This window comes from Sphaeramia orbicularis, chromosome 6, assembly GCF_902148855.1.
Source record: "Sphaeramia orbicularis chromosome 6, fSphaOr1.1, whole genome shotgun sequence".
Lineage (NCBI taxonomy): Eukaryota > Metazoa > Chordata > Actinopteri > Kurtiformes > Apogonidae > Sphaeramia > Sphaeramia orbicularis.
The window spans coordinates 11,196,738-11,214,708 of record NC_043962.1 but is presented as its reverse complement, the minus strand read 5'-3'; the positions used below and the strand labels follow the sequence as shown (position 1 = coordinate 11,214,708).

At 35.8% G+C, this 17,971-nt stretch overlaps 1 protein-coding gene across 3 annotated transcripts in view; it reads right to left on the bottom strand.

The window, feature by feature from the left end:
• far1 (fatty acyl CoA reductase 1) overlaps positions 1-17,971 on the bottom strand; it is a 66,320-nt gene that overhangs the window by 16,778 nt on the left and 31,571 nt on the right. For all 3 annotated transcript variants that reach the window (XM_030136849.1, XM_030136850.1, XM_030136851.1), the window contains 5 exons: positions 15,382-15,561; positions 6,581-6,758; positions 4,160-4,204; positions 2,003-2,130; positions 1,845-1,912 (listed from right to left, as the gene is read on the bottom strand). In XM_030136849.1, coding sequence (XP_029992709.1) covers positions 1,845-1,912; positions 2,003-2,130; positions 4,160-4,204; positions 6,581-6,758; positions 15,382-15,561 — 599 coding nt within the window. The remainder of the gene's footprint in view (positions 1-1,844; positions 1,913-2,002; positions 2,131-4,159; positions 4,205-6,580; positions 6,759-15,381; positions 15,562-17,971) is intronic.

The window sequence follows — 17,971 nt, the reverse complement described above, 5'->3', positions numbered from 1 at the left end:
TTACTGTACACATGACAATAAATGCTCTGAATCATGAATCGAATATTGCTAGTTTTATAGTTTTCAATAAAGGAACACCTCATGTACGTTAGACAGATTTTAGTTTAGTTTTACACTTTGTTTGTCCACATTTTCTACAGTTCTTTTTTATTCCTCTAATTTATTACGTATAGTGTATTTGCTCTTGTATTCTATCTTTATATTCTATTTTTTTACTGTTTGTCATGCTGCACTACAATTTCCCAGTTCAATAAAGTATCTTTCCATCTAGTCCGATATTCAGTCCTATTAACCAACATGTTTAATAGCCTTCTTCTGTACTGTCAGACCTCCTTAAATCCATTAATCATATTCATTGAAATACAGACCATCTCTAATTCGCTGAGACTTGCAACATTATAAGAATTTTGCAGTAAACTTCCATGGAAATCGTAAATTTCCACCCACTTATTCATGGTTAGTCTTGAAATTCTAATTATCTATGCATTTTCTGTTGTTTCTATGCAAGTATGACTATTGATTTATACATGATATATCGTTATAAGCCTTTTTTTTTTTGCCTCTGACCACCATCCTGTACAATGCCAATCTTGTTTTTTGAATGATGTGACTCAACCAGTGTTTAATTTCTGTTTGGATTCACGACATATGGTGCAGACAAGAGAATAAACTGAAATGGGGGATGGTAAGGTAAGAATATTTGACTCTGAAAAACAGGATGCAGGAAGGAGCTGCATTTTCTGTTGTTGTTTGGCTAGTGACGGAGCAACGACCACAACTCAGTGATAAATCAGTGACGACCCATGCAAGTTACAGGATGGGGAAGCAAAATTTACAATATTTTGAGGCAGGGATTGAAAGACAGTGTATGACCAATTAGTTTATTGAAGGTCATGAGAATTTATTTGCCACAAGAAAATTTACATAATAGAAAATGTTTTTATTCTATGTGTCCTCCTTCTTTTTCAATAACTGCCTTCACACGCTTCCTGAAACTTGCGCAAGTGTTCCTCAAATATTGGGGTGACAACTTCTCCCATTCTTCTTTAATAGTATCTTCCAGACTTTCTGGTAATAGTTTTGCTCATAGTCATTCTCTTCTTTCCATTATAAACAGTCTTTATGGACACTCCAACTATTTTTGAAATCTCCTTTGGTGTGACGAGTGCATTCAGCAAATCACACACTCTTTGACGTTCGCTTTCCTGATTACTCATATGGGCAAAAGTTTCTGAAAAGGTATGGATAATAGTGTTAGGTATGATTATGACATCAGTATATGTTTGGTTTCAAAACAATTGACGTAGTGCCTGCTGAGAAAAAACAACTAAATGTTCATTGTAAATTTTGCTTCCCCACCCTGTAGTTCATTGGGTACTTAAAATAAATAAATAAATACATAAATAAAAAGGGAAAGAAAAATGTTTCATTGGATTGGGAGGGACAAACTCCACTCTAAGGATGTAAAAACCAAAAAAAAAAATATTTGTGTTATGGCTGGTTCATATAGTGATCTAATGCATATATAAAACAACTAGTTTTATTTCCTTGGGGACTTTAAAAGGTGAAACTAAACACTACCTGAGTCACATACAAGTACTGCCTGAACAAAATAATATGTGGCTGCACCAACACTGTCGAGTCTAATTTTCATTTCAGGTTTGACACTAAGAAAAGCCTATATTTATCAGCGCCAAACAAAAGGATCCAGAAGGAGCAGGTGAACAAAGGCTCCTGGTTTGGGCGTGGCCGACAGAGTGTCAGGTGACATCCTGAGTCTGTCATTAGACGCCACATTTAACCACAGAGGGGTCTGTTACAGAGGCTGTGTTTACGTGACGTACCGACTTCCCCCCAGTGGAACGGGTTGATGCCACCGGTTGTGCAGTTGTAGACCAAGATGTGTTTCGGCCTGTGGAAAAGGCGACATTACAGAGTTAACGCCACTCAAACGTGCTTCCGGAGTCAGAGAAGAACATGGGAACAGGTGTTTCATCCAAACCTGCTGAACCTCTGGGATCCAGAGTACCAGGCTGCAGACAGGGTGGCGTTGATGACCACGTCCACGGGCACCAGGTCGGCCACGGCATCATTAGACGCCCTCATCGTACGCAGGATCCCCTTACCAGCCTATAGAAGGAAAAAAGGAAAGAACAAGATCCTGAAGGGTCTAGCGGAGGGCTGTCAAATCATTTTAGTTCAGGGGTCAAATGGTTCATACTGATGATTTACACCCTGTTAATTATATTTCAATTATATGAGTAGAGATTTGAGGATGAATGTAATACAGTATTAACATGACAGCCTAAAATCAGTGTTTTTCAGCCTTGGGGTCGGAACCCCACGTGGGGTCACCTGGAATTCAAATGGGGTCGCCTGAAATTTCTAGTAATTGTTTTAAAAAAAACAAAACAAAACAAAAAAAACATACCAATAAAAAACTATATGGTGAGTTGAGAGAAACAATCAAAATCCATAAAAGACATGACAAACTGAAGCTGAAACTGAAGCACTGTGGTTCTGTTTATCTGTCAAATGTTCATTGTGGTCGGTTTCAGACGCTGCAGCTCTTTCATAATTCATAGTTTGAGTTCTTGTTTGTTCAGTATTCATTGTCCTCCTTGTAAATCCAAGCTGGCCTGACTGTACATATCCTGACCAAGGAAAATCAAATTCTCCCTTTGTGCAGTAATCTACACCTGGATTTTCTGCCTCTGTCCGTAATAATATACATTATATAGACTAAATGTCATCTAAAATTTATGTTTATTTGCAACATAGAATAGCAAACAATTTACATGATCAAAAACAAATTAATTTTAGCAAAAATCTCTGTTTTGAATGTCTGGGGTTGCCAGAAATTTGTGACGCTAAAATGGGGCCACGAGCCAAAAAAGGTTGGGAACCACTGAAATACAGTATCAAAATGACTAAAATACTGTAAATTAGGGGTGTCAAACATGTGGCCCATGGGCGAAAACCGGCCCGCCAAAGGGTCCACTCTGGCCCACTGGACGAATTTGCAAAGTGCAAAAATTACACTGACGATATTAACAGTCAAGGATGTCGAACCAATTATTTTTTAGATATAGTTATGATGGAGAGGTCAGTGGTCCGGATGCATGCAGCCACTCGAAAAACCCTTAGTACCCTTAGGATGCAGTTTACATTATGGTTAAAGAAAGAGTGCAACATAATTGTCTATGACTATCCTGATCACCTATCTGTTTATATCTGTAAATTATGCTCAGTTTCATCTATATACATGTATTTGTTTTTATTAGTGGTTTTCGCATTTTGAGATCCAGGTTGGGCTGGTATGGGGGTCACCATTGGATCTGGGAGGGATTATACTTTGTGTGTCACAAAATGTTGTATCATAAAATGTGAATTTCTTTCTTTTTTTGTATTGTACTTTTGGAGATGCACAATGAAAATAAAGAAAAAAAAAAAGATAAAAAAAAAAAACAAAAACAAAAACAGTCAAGGATGTCAAAAATCATTTTAGTTCAGGGGCCACATTCATCCCAGTTCAATCGCAAGTAAAATAATTATTTAATAACCAATAAATAATGAGAACTACAAATTTTTCTTTTTGTTTTAATGCAAAAAAAAAAGTTGCATTAAATTAGGGAAATGTTTTTATTTACAAACTATCCTTTCACAAAAAAATGTGAATAACCTGAACAACCTGAAATTTCTTTACAAAAATAAGTGCAATTTTAACAATATTATACCTCAACTTATTATATACGTGTGCATTAAAACTTACAGATCTTATTGTTCTCTCTTGTACGACTTTTTGAATTTATGGCAGCGCTCGTTAGTTTGGGGTGGAATTTTCTTTTTGTTTTGTCATTTGTTGTTCTTTCTATTGTTCATAAAATCTGAAAAACCAATAAAAACTTGCAGATCATTGACATCCCTGACTTTTAATATCGTCACTGTAATTTATGTGTTTTGCAAATTGATCCCGTTAAACCAGTTTATTTAAGTTGTGGATTGAAGGTCTCGTAAACCTTTCAATAAGGAGTATGAAGTAAACTTTCACATGTCACAAGAATTTCAAGGTGCAGTAGTAACTCACAAGAGCAGACAGTTACTAAGCCTTCTGTTATTTGATTTATATGAAGTCATTTTTGTTTCGGCTCTTACTTACTGCAATGAATATTCCACTTGGTCCGTTGAAGTTATCAATCCAACCCTGGAGAAAGAGAAGTCCAGTAGAGCAGAACTCAGTTAGTGGTTTGTTTTTTTTTTTGTACTTAATTTTTTATTGTTTTAATATAAAATACAAAACAAACAGAAACACAGTCACAGGTCACAGGTACATTCAGACATTTACGTACTGTTTACTGTCCACAGATTGAATGAAAAAGTCCCATTTTTTCCAGTGCTTTACACCCTTATGCTGTTGTAGCCGGAGATTGTATGTCATCATTTCCATTAAATGGATTTGGTTGACAATTTTTATCACCAAGGAAATTGAGGGAGGGTCCTTTTTAAGCCAGCATTTGGTGATGGCTTTTTTGCCTGTGGCAAGCAGTATTCTAAATAAATATATGTCACTTTCCTGTAATTCCTCTGGGGGAATGCTCAAAAACAAAGTAGCCAATGACATATCAAAATGAACACCAAAAACTGAATACATCAACTTAATAATCTCTCCCCAAAAGCCAAGACAGGATTGTAAGTGGCCTGGGTCAGATTAGTGCTGTTCAAACTGTCTTTAACAGATCGGATACAGGTCACATATGGGCCACAAAAAAAAAATGGATTTAGGCCACATTTGTCTGTAGTCTGAACGTAGCCAGAGAGAGGATTCAGACCAGACCAGGTGGCTCTGAGGATGCCGTCGACGTGCGACTGAAAACCAACATGAAAATGTTTGTGGAGCACGAAATGGGCTTCAACTTCTATTAGTGCAGTTCAGTTTCTAGGCAGCCCTTACAGTTCATACAGTTCATATTCCCTCAGGAACACTGAAGACAGTAACATGTCCCCTTTCAACAATTTCACACATTGTGCATTTCTGTAACTGGAAAGTCTTCTTCACAGTGCCGAGTTTCTTAGTTCACATTCTTCACATTCCTACATCTCAAACGCACACAGACGACTGACAGCTGAAGTGAACAGAGTAACGGAGGCTGAGGTGCCATTAGAGTCTGGTTTGTGTCCTATCCTGAACTGGTCTGGGCTAATATGTGGACTCAAAATCAAAAAACACAGAAACCGAGTAAATGACATTTTTCCAAGATCAAATTCAAGCACTTTTGAGGGTCATTTTACATTTTTTCCAGCACATCACCTTATCACTGGGGTAAAATACATACTGTATCTACAGGAACACATATACTCAGGATTATTTATTTTACTTTTATCACAATGATGTACATTGTATTATTCTAAAAACGTCTAAAATTATGTTTCATACAGGGTGTTTGCTCTTTATCTAAGTAAAAATTCCAGACATTTTCTTAACTGCTACTTTCTCCCACCCAAGACCTTGATTTTATGTTCTTTTATACTTGCATTCCTACACTTTTGGTTGAGATTGTGCCTGTTGTGTATAGTAGGAAAGTTCATTTTAATAAATGTATGAATGAATGAATGCATAATTCACAGTTAATTCTGTTTTACTGACAGAAACGTTCTCAAAACATATAACATATTAGTGCTGAGACACTATTAGGTTTAATCTGTGGTCTTTTTTTAATCACTGTGTATTGTGTCTTATTGGTTTATGCATATTTATGGTATTTGACCAAACTGTTTCTATCTTATAATTTAATCATGTTGTTTAGATGTAAAGCACTTTGGTCTTCTTCATGTTGTTGTAAACTGCTATATAAATAAACTTTGATTGATTGATTGATTGATATGAAAAATCACAAAAGTGCATAAATATCACTCAAAGAAGTGTCACTAGAATCATTCCAGTACTGACCAGTTAGTGAAATCATATCCAGTTTTTAATTTTTTTTTTTTTTTATGCTTTCCTCATTTCCTTATTTTTGTGCATACTCTAAAATTCGACTATGAGAGAATCTTTTTTTTTTCTCCATATTTTTTTTATAACTTTCACCCGAAATTCCAGATTTTTCCTGGTCTGGAAACAGCATTCCAAATTCCATACTTTTTAAGACTTTCAAGACCTGCCCCAGCACCCTGAGTTATGACTGCTATAACATAAAAATTAAATAAAAATGCCAACGCAATACATCTGATCAACAGTATCTCCAACAGCAACCACTTAGTTTGTTTGTCCCATTGTCTGGTCTTATGTCTGTTCTGTCCCACTGTCTTGCGTCCATCTGTCCCTTTGTTACGACCTGTCCCTGTGCACTTTTGTCTATAGGAGTCCTCCCTCTATGTATATGTGTGAACTAGCAAGGAATGGATGACAATATGAGTGTAAAACTTGAAATTGTTACTTGCTATTTGTTAAGCACAAGCTGTAATTAAAAAAATAAAGTTGTCCTCCGAAGAGGGGTGGTGGTGGTGGGTTTAAAAAGAAAAAAAAAAAAAAAAAAAAAAAACATGGAGAAAACAAAACAGTCTCATAGGTTTGTCCACTCACTGGGAAGGGTTCCTTCCAGCTGGCTCCGACTATAGAAGGTCTGACGATGGCTACATTCAGGTCTCCGGCTTCCTGCTGAACCAGGTACTCAGCTAAGGCTTTGGTGTAGGTGTAGGTGTTGGGACGCTCTCCAATCAGCTTAGGCGTCAGGGCTGACACCAAATCGTCATCCATCCAACTGAAACAGAGGAAAACGACTAGAATAAGGCTGCGTTCAGACAGCAGGTCTTAAAGGGGTCATATTTTGCTAAACCCACTTTTATTAGTCTTTTGTTGGCTTTTTCCCCATAAATATCTTCAACATTTTATGGAAACACACCTAATGTCGCAAAGTTTTTACAGGAAATCTCAAAATAATCAGCGCTCTCCGAGTGTTTTTCTAGTTCCTGATGTGTCCCAGTTGAGTTTGAGGAAATTGTTTTGAAGCCAGGATTTCATACAATCTGTCAGGATAGAGTGGGTGGCAGTGGACATAGTCTTGTTGGAGATAAGGAATGGATAATATCAAGTATTATCAGCAAAAAATGTGGAGCTGGAGACCGTAACGGTGGATGATGCGACCAATGGGGGAATAGGTAGAGGACAAAGAGGAAGGGGGCGAGTACTGAACCTTGGGGAACACCATGGGGGAGAGGAGCATCAGGGTATTTGGAATTAGGATGGAGTGATAGAAGGATTCAAAAGGTGGCGTTTAGATCCAGGAGGATGAGGATGTTGAGGTTTCCACCTTTACAAATTTTTGATTTTTCGGCATTTATAGTACTGTATTTAAAGGGGTCGTATTTTGCTAAATCCAATTTTATTAGTCTTTTGTTGGCTTTTTTCCCGTAAATATCGTCAACATTTTATGGAAACACACCTAATGTCGCAAAATTTTTACAGGAAATCTCAAAATAATCAGATATTTTTGCATTTTCTGGGTCAAAATTTATACACTATCATTATTTTGAAGATACTAAGTTATTATTTTAAAGGGGTCATATTTTGCTGAACCCACTTTTATCAGTCTATGGTTCATTTATTTGTGTATTTGGACCCTAAAAGTTCAAAAAGTTTGAATTTGAACCCTCCAGGTGCTGCAAAGCTATCTTTATATCATTCATGCAAAAATCGAGTACATTTCAACAACCTGTTTTAATTCCTGTTTAATTTGTTATGTTTTATAACTAGTTACATCGCGACTAGGGATGTGTATTGGCAAGAATCCAGTGATATGATACAAATCACAATGCTAGGATCATGATACGATGTATCACGATATATATCATGATACTCTTTCATTTGTTTCTTTTTTTTTAAAGCTTTTTTCCTTGAAGAAATGAACAAATTATTTTTATAGACATTACAGTTAAGGATCCTGTTCAAATGTTCATATTCTATTAGTTCATAACTAACATCATAACATTATTTTGTGAAATCCCAACAAAGGAACTAACATCTGCCTATCAGACAGTAAAAAGTGTTTTAACAACACTTCATATAACCATTATTTCATAAAATGTTTAAAAAAAAAAAAAGAACCTGCGCAATATCTGCATTTGAATAAATACCTTAAAACATCGATACAGTAGTATGAAATGAAATATCGCGATATATTGCAGAACTGAAATTTTCTTACACCCCTAATCACGACATTTGCACATATAAGGTCAAGATTTCCGACAAATATTTCTCCGAGTGCGACATAATTGTTTGTCAGCAGCAGCGGTTGTAGTAAAAACTGAAAATGTGTCCAAACTTTGAGCAGATTACCTAAAATGTTCAGTTGTTGGTTGAACGGGACAGAGCAGCACAGCCAACAACCTGCAGGGGGCGGGGCCTGAAATGGCTCATTTGCATTTAAAGGGCCAGCGCTCCAAACCACCTTTCTGGTGTCATTACTCAGAAATAGGGTTGAAGATGGACCTGTGGAGTTGAATTAATGAAGAATTCAGACCCAAGCAGAGCATTTACAGTTTATGTAGACCACAGGGAAATGTTTTAAAGTGTATAATTCCATTTAAAAAAGCAAAATATCTTAAAAGACAAACAAGACCTTTCTGAAAAAGTGTGGGACCGTTTCATTAATTATATTAAGAACAAAGATTTGATTGTGGGCACCCAAATTTTTTTCCCTGTACAGGTCCACAATCATATCCTGCATTCTGACAATACTACTCATCAGCTGGAAGGACTCTCATGAACTCAAACATTGATTTTAAATGTACCTTTTTGTCTGTTTGTTTGATTGTCTATATGGTTCTTTTTTGTATATATAGCCAAAAATTTCAATAAATATATTCATTCATTCATTCATTCATTATCTGAACCCGCTTTATCCTCACTAGGGTCACGGGGGTCGCCCGGAGCCCATCCCAGCTACATAGGGGGGAAGGCGGGGTACACCCTGGACAAGTCGCCAGTTCATCACAGGGCTGAACATACAGAGACAAACAATCACTCTCACATTCACACCTATGGGTAATTTAGATCAACCAATTAACCTATCAGTGCATGTGTTTGGATGGTGGGAGGAAGCCGGAGTACCCAGAGAGAACCCACGCAGACACGGGGAGAACATGCAAACTCCACACAGAAAGGTCCCACCCCCCGTTGACTGGACCCAGGACCTTCTTGCTGTGAGGCACGAGTGCTAACCACTGCACCACCCCATAAATATAATATTGGGAAAAAAAAAATATCACTCCTTTAATGCACAATTCAGATTTTTTTTTGCAAAAGAGGTCCTGAGTAATACATGACCACCCAGTTACGCACTGTGTTTATGGAAGTAAATACATTTTTCCTGCTGCTCCTCCACCTGGGACAGAATTGTGACATTTATCGCATTTCAATGACGTAAAGGTCGGATAAATGCGACCTGGCTGTTCAGACTGAAGTCGCATTGCAAAATATCAGATACGTATCGGATTTAGGACCACATATGAAAGTGGAAAAATCGGATTTGTGCTATTCAAAATGCCTTTAACAGATCAGATACAGGTCATATGGGGAAAAAAAAAATCGGATTCAGGCCATATTTGCCTGCAATCTGAACGTAACCTAAGTGGCAATTATTTACCCAGGCACAGGAAAGGCCTCAGCTCTGCCTTCACTTTTCCATTGGATCAGAAATTCCACACAAGGTCAACAAAGTTCAATACGAAGACTGAAAGAGAGCCCGTTGTGCAATTCCTGAGCATATTAGAGTGTCAAATCTATTCAGAAACTAACAGAAAACATGTTTAACAGGTGTGTAATGTCAATATGTAGAATAATATGGGTGGTCAGGGTATGGGTCAATGCTTGTTTGTAGTCATTCCACCTGATGTTTTATTTTGATAAGAACTCTACTTCTTTCATAGCCTGATACCACTGCTTTGTACAGTAAAATATCCTTCATATACACTGTATTTCTAGTATTTTCAACACAAACATGCTACATTTACTGCATTTACCTTAGCAGAGGCAACTTGGTCTAAGTCTACAGATACAGATCATGCACTTTACTGATCCCCAGGAGGAAATTCACTTCAATTTATCTGGTGTAATTTCTGACTTTGGATGGAGTTTACACACCATTGCATCAGCTGAGACAGTTCCAACGCAGGAATGAGTTTAAGCTTTTAACCAATAAAATAATAACAGATGCACTGATAGAGCATCTGGCTGATAGCATTCTACTAATAATTCTGTTTCCAGCTCCTCATCCCACTATGAAACAAGCTTTAAAAGTACACAGTGGATAAACACTGGATACTTTTATATAGCAATAGCAGTCAACACGGCAAGTGAATACTGGTGAAAAACACAAAACCTGTGACAAAACTTAAATTTTAGACCTGGCACTTAGTAGGTGTAAGGTTCTCTGTAAAATAGAAGCTGTTGTTGCACATTGTTTTCAAATGTGGGATGAGTTTGAGGATAATAAGAGGCAAATCTCTCCGTTTTGTACTGGCAGCACCAAGGATATTATCGTTAACAAAAAACTAACGAAATGAAAAAAACTAGAATTGAAAAAACATTTTCATTAACTGAAATAACTAAAAACTATAATTAAAAGAAAAAAATCATAACCAACTGAAACTGTATTGTGTGCTTACAAAACTAACTAAAACGTATAAAAATTATGGACAAAATTCCCTTAGTTTTCTTCTTTGTCAATGTTGGATTGATATGGAATATATTTTTTTTGCTCGAGCAATTTTAGCTAGTAGCACCAGACAGCGCTTCACAGCCCGTCACTTCTCGTCACTTGTGGTTTATGCCCCGTTTGCACTGCATGGTACCGGCTCGGCTCGACTCGGCCTTTTTGCGTTTCCATTACGAAAAAGGACCTAGAATCTGGTACCCGGTACTACTTTTTTGGTATCACCTCCGCCGAGGTCCCAGGAGTCAGGACCAGATACTAAAATGTGACGTATAAACACTGCAGACCACTGATTGGTCAGACAGTTTTCTCTGTGACCCGTTGTTTAAAAGAAAAACAGATGCAGAAGTTGACAGTAAATATAGCGGTAGGTTAATCCACATGATAACAGCCAAAAACTACACCATGGTCAGTCGAGGAGATTCAGTCTTTGGTGGCCAACGTAAAAATTCAGACAAGACAACAGGCAACGAACGAGTTTATCAGCAACTCTCTGAACAGACTACACGGAAATAACACGCCGCATCGCTATGACGACCAGGTACTGTAAAGTGGGTAGTATCTTGTAACGGAAACGGTCTCCAGGAATACTGAGTCGAGCTGAGCTGAGTCGAGCTGGTTCCACGTAGTGGAAACGCGGCATTAGAGCCGTCTTCCGGTCTCCACTCTACCTGGAAACATGGAGACTAAAGTTGGGAGAAAGCAGCAGAGTCCTGTCTGGGATTTCTTTGAATACGACGGAGAAGAAGAGAAAAGATATGAAAACACTAAACTAAAACTAAACATTTAGAAAAAAAACCCAAAAACTAATTAAAAAAACTAGCAAATGTCCTCTTAAAAACTAATTAAAACTAACTGAATTAGAGGACAAAATGTCAAAACTAAATAAAACTAAACTATAATGAAAAATCCAAAACTATTATAACCTTGGGCAGCACAACTCAAAACACAGGCTTTCAAAACATACACTATAACTGCTAACTTTGAATAATATGACATTCAAATTTAACATAACTGTATAGAACTAGGAGGGTTCCTACAGGTTTCTACAAGTTAAATTTAAGACTTTTTAAGACCTTTTTAAGACAAATTAGAACAGACTTTAATGCCTTTTTCACGGCCATACTGGCAAAAATTTGTGATTCCTCGAATTTAGAAAATTTATTTATTTACTCCAGTGCACTGATTCCCCTTTGTTCTGGGTCGTTTTCCCACCGGTAGCTGCAAAGTTAGCGATAATCGGTTACTAATTTCAGCATAAATTGTCAGGTTGGAATGGATGGAGTTGACTAATGTTACTTTCTTTACAGTTTGGACATTTAACAGACACATTTAAACACAATACAGTGAACAAGTTTATGGCAACAAAATTTAAGACCTGACATATCAAATTTAAAACCTTTAGAAGACTTTTTAAAAGGTATTAAATGCAGATTTGTAAATTCAAGACGTTTAAGACCCCGCAGGAACCCCAAACTAGGGAAATTACCATGTCTAGACACTTCATGTTAACATTTTTTTTGTTTGTTATGGGAAATGCTAATAATCTTTAGCTTCATGTTACAATTTCATCTGCCCAAGAATAGGCTAACATATGATTGTACTTGACCAAAGCAAATTTTAGTCACTACCTTGTCTCTGTTGTGTAACAAAGAGTTAAAAGTTGACTGAGAATAAGAAACTACAGTGTCTGCTCATAGCCCTGCAGCAGCTGTTCTTCTATTCCACCCAAGTATGCACACAAGATAATGTTTAATCAGTCATAATATTTTTTTAGCTAGCTTGGACCAAACAAACATCAACACAATTATTAAACCGACTGGTTTCCCTGTGTAGTGTTTTGTGGATTTTGGACTGACTGTGCAGCTTTACTTCAACTGTTTGACACAACTGAACCTTAGGAACGCACGCAATGTGGACTGAGTTAATACAGCAACGTGTAAATACAGTCACTCTGCATCCCCTTCAACAGAAAACTCAGGTGTGTCTGTTTGAAAGTAGGGCTGTGTGTTGGCAAGAATCTGGTGACGCAATACAAATCACAATACTAGGATCACGATACGATATTTTGCGATATATCACGATACTGTTAACAAGGCGATGTTTTTTGTTTCTTTTTTTTTTTTTTAAAGATTATTTCCTGGAAGAACTTATAGTACAGCATTTGGATAAATCAAGTTTTAACATGCGGCTTTACCAGTACAAAACCCCCCCCACAAATAAATAAATAAATAAATACTGTTTTACGGACATTACAGTTTCAGATCCTGCTTAAATGTTCGTATTCTATTGTGAGAAGGATCCATAGTGTTCAGTCCCTGAATCATCCAATGTCAGAAAATTATTATTGTGCATTCCCAATAAAAAAACAAAACAAAAAAACATCAAACAAACATCAAACAACAAACATTTGCCTCTTTCAGACAGTAAAAAGTGCTTTTTGGATGCTTGAAGTATCCATTATTTAACAAAACAGTGTTATCAATTAAAAAAAAAAAACTGCATTTATGACCTGCAATATCACAATAGTACTGTTGTAGTATACAAACAACAAAACAAAATACCCATGTGAATACAGAAATAAAAGAGTAAAATACCCATGTAAATATAGAAATAAAAGAGTAAAATACTCATGTGAATACAGAAATAAAAGAGTAAAATACCCATGTGAATACAGAAATAAAAGGGTAAAATACCCATGTAAATATAGAAATAAAAGAGTAAAATACTCATGTGAATATAGAAATAAAAGAGTAAAATACTCATGTAAATATAGAAATAAAAGAGTAAAATACTCATGTGAATATAGAAATAAAAGAGTAAAATACCCATGTGAATACAGAAATAAAAGGGTAAAATACCCATGTAAATACAGAAATAAAAGGGTAAAATACCCATGTGAATACAGAAATAAAAGGGTAAAATACCCATGTAAATATAGAAATAAAAGAGTAAAATACTCATGTGAATATAGAAATAAAAGGGTAAAATACCCATGTAAATATAGAAATAAGAGTAAAATACTCATGTGAATACAGAAATAAAAGAGTAAAATACCCATGTGAATACAGAAATAAAAGAGTAAAATACCCATGTAAATATAGAAATAAAAGAGTAAAATACCCATGTGAATACAGAAATAAAAGAGTAAAATACCCATGTGAATACAGAAATAAAAGAGTAAAATACCCATGTAAATATAGAAATAAGAGTAAAATACTCATGTGAATATAGAAATAAAAGAGTAAAATACCCATGTGAATACAGAAATAAAAGAGTAAAATACCCATGTAAATATAGAAATAAAAGAGTAAAATACTCATGTGAATATAGAAATAGAAGAGTAAAATACCCATGTAAATATAGAAATAAAAGAGTAAAATACTCATGTGAATATAGAAATAGAAGAGTAAAATACCCATGTGAATACAGAAATAAAAGAGTAAAATACCCATGTAAATATAGAAATAAAAGAGTAAAATACCCATGTGAATATAGAAATAAAAGAGTAAAATACCCATGTGAATATAGAAATAAAAGAGTAAAATACCCATGTGAATATAGAAATAAAAGAATAAAATACCCATGTAAATATAGAAATAAAAGAGTAAAATACCCATGTAAATATAGAAATAAGAGTAAAATACTCATGTGAATATAGAAATAAAAGAGTAAAATACCCATGTGAATACAGAAATAAAAGAGTAAAATACCCATGTAAATATAGAAATAAAAGAGTAAAATACTCATGTGAATATAGAAATAGAAGAGTAAAATACCCATGTAAATATAGAAATAAAAGAGTAAAATACTCATGTGAATATAGAAATAGAAGAGTAAAATACCCATGTGAATACAGAAATAAAAGAGTAAAATACCCATGTAAATATAGAAATAAAAGAGTAAAATACCCATGTGAATATAGAAATAAAAGAGTAAAATACCCATGTGAATATAGAAATAAAAGAGTAAAATACCCATGTGAATATAGAAATAAAAGAGTAAAATACCCATGTGAATATAGAAATAAAAGAGTAAAATACCCATGTGAATATAGAAATAGAAGAGTAAAATACCCATGTGAATATAGAAATAAAAGAGTAAAATACCCATGTAAATATAGAAATAAAAGAGTAAAATACCCATGTAAATATAGAAATAAAAGAGCCTGAAAAACAAAAAACAAAAAGAAACCTCTGCCATATCTGCGTTTGAATAAATACCTAAAAGTATCGATACAGTACTTTTTAGTATCGATACAGTATTGTGAAATGAAATATCACAATATATTGCGATACCGATATTTTTCTTACACCCTATTCGAAAGTTAACCCAACATCCAGCTCTAAACTCTCTTTGCACAGAGTTGCCCGAGTTCCCTGAAAAGCTCGACACGACCTTACGCCCAATCCCCTACAATCATCCCTTTAATCTCAACAGGCTTCTAATGCTTTACTAATCTAGCTCAACAGCTGAGACTGGCAGCATCTACAACATTAGTGCTACTAAACAGCCATTTACTGCGCAGCTAAGCCGACCAGCCTGACATTAATCTAGATTATACCCCCTTCTTTGCTTTTATGCATCTAGCATGTGAAGAAACGCTGAACCCTTGTTTGAAAAAGTCCACATGAATATGACTGCAGTGTTTCCACCCATGGGAACTACTTACTCCAGAGTATCGATGAGTTTGCGGTAGTCTACAGGTGGCGGGTAGATGACTTCCTCGATGAGTTCGCGGTTGCAGTTGGCGTAGGCTGTGGACACATGAATGAAGATCTCCAGCTGCTTCATTCTGCGAGCTAGCGCTAGCATCTTCTGAGTGGCCAGGACGTTCAGCTGCATCGCATCTCTGAGAAAGAGCAAAACATTTGTGCCAAATTGAGATAGTGAATTGTAAATGTATTGATAGCAACAGACTCCAAACTCTAATCCATTACAGATTACTTGTTACTGTTATTGAAAAGTAATTCCTTACCTTAAAATATTACTGTCTCAGAATTGTAATGCACTACAGGGTGGGGAAGCAAAATTTACAATGAACATTTAGTTGTTTTTTCTCAGCAGGCACTACGTCAATTGTTTTGAAACCAAACATATACTGATGTCATAATCATACCTAACACTATTATCCATACCTTTTCAGAAACTTTTGCCCATATGAGTAATCAGGAAAGCAAACGTCAAAGAGTGTGTGATTTGCTGAATGCACTTGTCACACCAAAGGAGATTTCAAAAATAGTTGGAGTGTCCATAAAGACTGTTTATAATGGAAAGAAGAGAATGACTATGAGCAAAACTATTAGGAGAAAGTCTGGAAGATACTATTAAAGAAGAATGGGAGAAGTTGTCTCCCCAATATTTGAGGAACACTTGCGCAAGTTTCAGGAAGCGTGTGAAGGCAGTTATTGAGAAAGAAGGAGGACACATAGAATAAAAACATTTTCTATTATGTACATTTTCTTGTGGCAAATAAATTCTCATGACTTTCAATAAACTAATTGGTCATACACTGTCTTTCAATCCTTGCCTCAAAATATTGTAAATTTTGCTTCCCCACCCTGTATATGACTCTGGTATTACTTTAGAGTTACATACAGACTCTTATCATAACTGGTGCGTGTGTAGTAGAACCCAACCCAAGATACAAGAGATAGTAGAGCCTTGGGATGCAGAAATTTGTGCCCCCAAGTACATGTGGATGGATAGCGCAGCAAGTAACGCTATGGTCTACGACACAGGTGTCAAACATGTGGCCCGGGGGCCAAAACCGGCCCCCCAAAGGTTACAATCTGGCCCGTGAGATGAATTTACAAAGTGCAAAATGCAAAAATTATCCTGAAGATATCAACAGTCAAGAGCATCAAACCCAAAAATAACAGCATAATAACCAAGAAATAATGACTCCAAATTTTCTTCTTGGTTTAATGTGAAAAAAATAATATGACATCATGCCGATAAATAATGGCAACACCAATTTTTTCTCTTTGATTAATTGAAAAGAACATTAAATTCTGATCTCCTTTAACAATAAAATGTCAATAACCTGAACAAATATGAACAACCTGAAATGTCTAAAGAAAAATAAGTGTAATTTTAACAATATTCTGCCTGTTTCGTGTCTTGGTAGATCTGATCTGTAATGCACATGTAGAAATCATAAGTTGAGGCAGAATATTGATAAAATTTTACTTATTTTTCTTCAGAAATTTTAGTTTTTTCCAGTTATTCACATCTTTTTTGTTTTTGATAGAAATAGTTTCATCATCTAATGTTATTTTATGCACAAAAAAATTTGGAGTTATCATTATTTATAGGCTATTATGCTATTATTTTACTGGTCCGGCCCACTGGAGATCAAATTGAGCTGAATGTGGCCCCTGAAAGAAAATGAGTTTGACACCCCTGGTCTATGATGTTCGAATGCCAGCAGGAACACTTGCATTATTTTTCAACATTTTACATGTTCAAACAGTATAACCTATTAGTATTTTTAAAGAAATTAGCCTAATTCTGACTGGTAAACTAATTTCTGTGTTTGAACTTATCACATATGTAAACCAGACGCATTTACATTCCACTCAGCGTGCTTGTAGTGCTGATTTGATCATTAATTGGCCTAGGACTAATTCGCTGCAAAAATCTTTTTAATTCAGGTCATTGTAACTCTGGAATAATTTGCCAAAAAGGCTGAGGGACTCACCCAATTTACATGTATTTAAAAGAACACTCAAATCTAGGGTGCACCATATGTGAAAGTTGTACTTATTGGATGTGTTAATTTATGTATTGCTACTGCATTGTCATTGCATTCATTGTGAATGATATATTAATTTTTGATGTTTTTTAACTGGTACGCCAGGAAGACTTGCAACCGCTACGGTGGAAGCTAATGGGGATTCCCAATAAACAATAAACAATAAACAGGGGGCACTGTGCCGAGGACACCGATAGATGAATCCGCAATTAATGAAGAATTCTAACTAGTCGAAGAAACGTTAGCTTACCTTTTCATTGCTGATCACAGGGATCATGCTAATGCTAACTAGCTTCTGGAAAGCAGGGTTAGGGTTAATAATGAGCATATGTCCATGTGGACAATGGACTGTCTCTGCCGTCTTCACCCATTGGCTGAACACCAACAAGAAACAGAACTTTACTGATGCATTTTTGATTCCTGAAGGTCTCACGGTCTGGCATTTTTGTTTTTTTTTGTTGTTTTTTTTTTCCCATTTGAGCAATTAAATTAAGGGCGAAAAGTG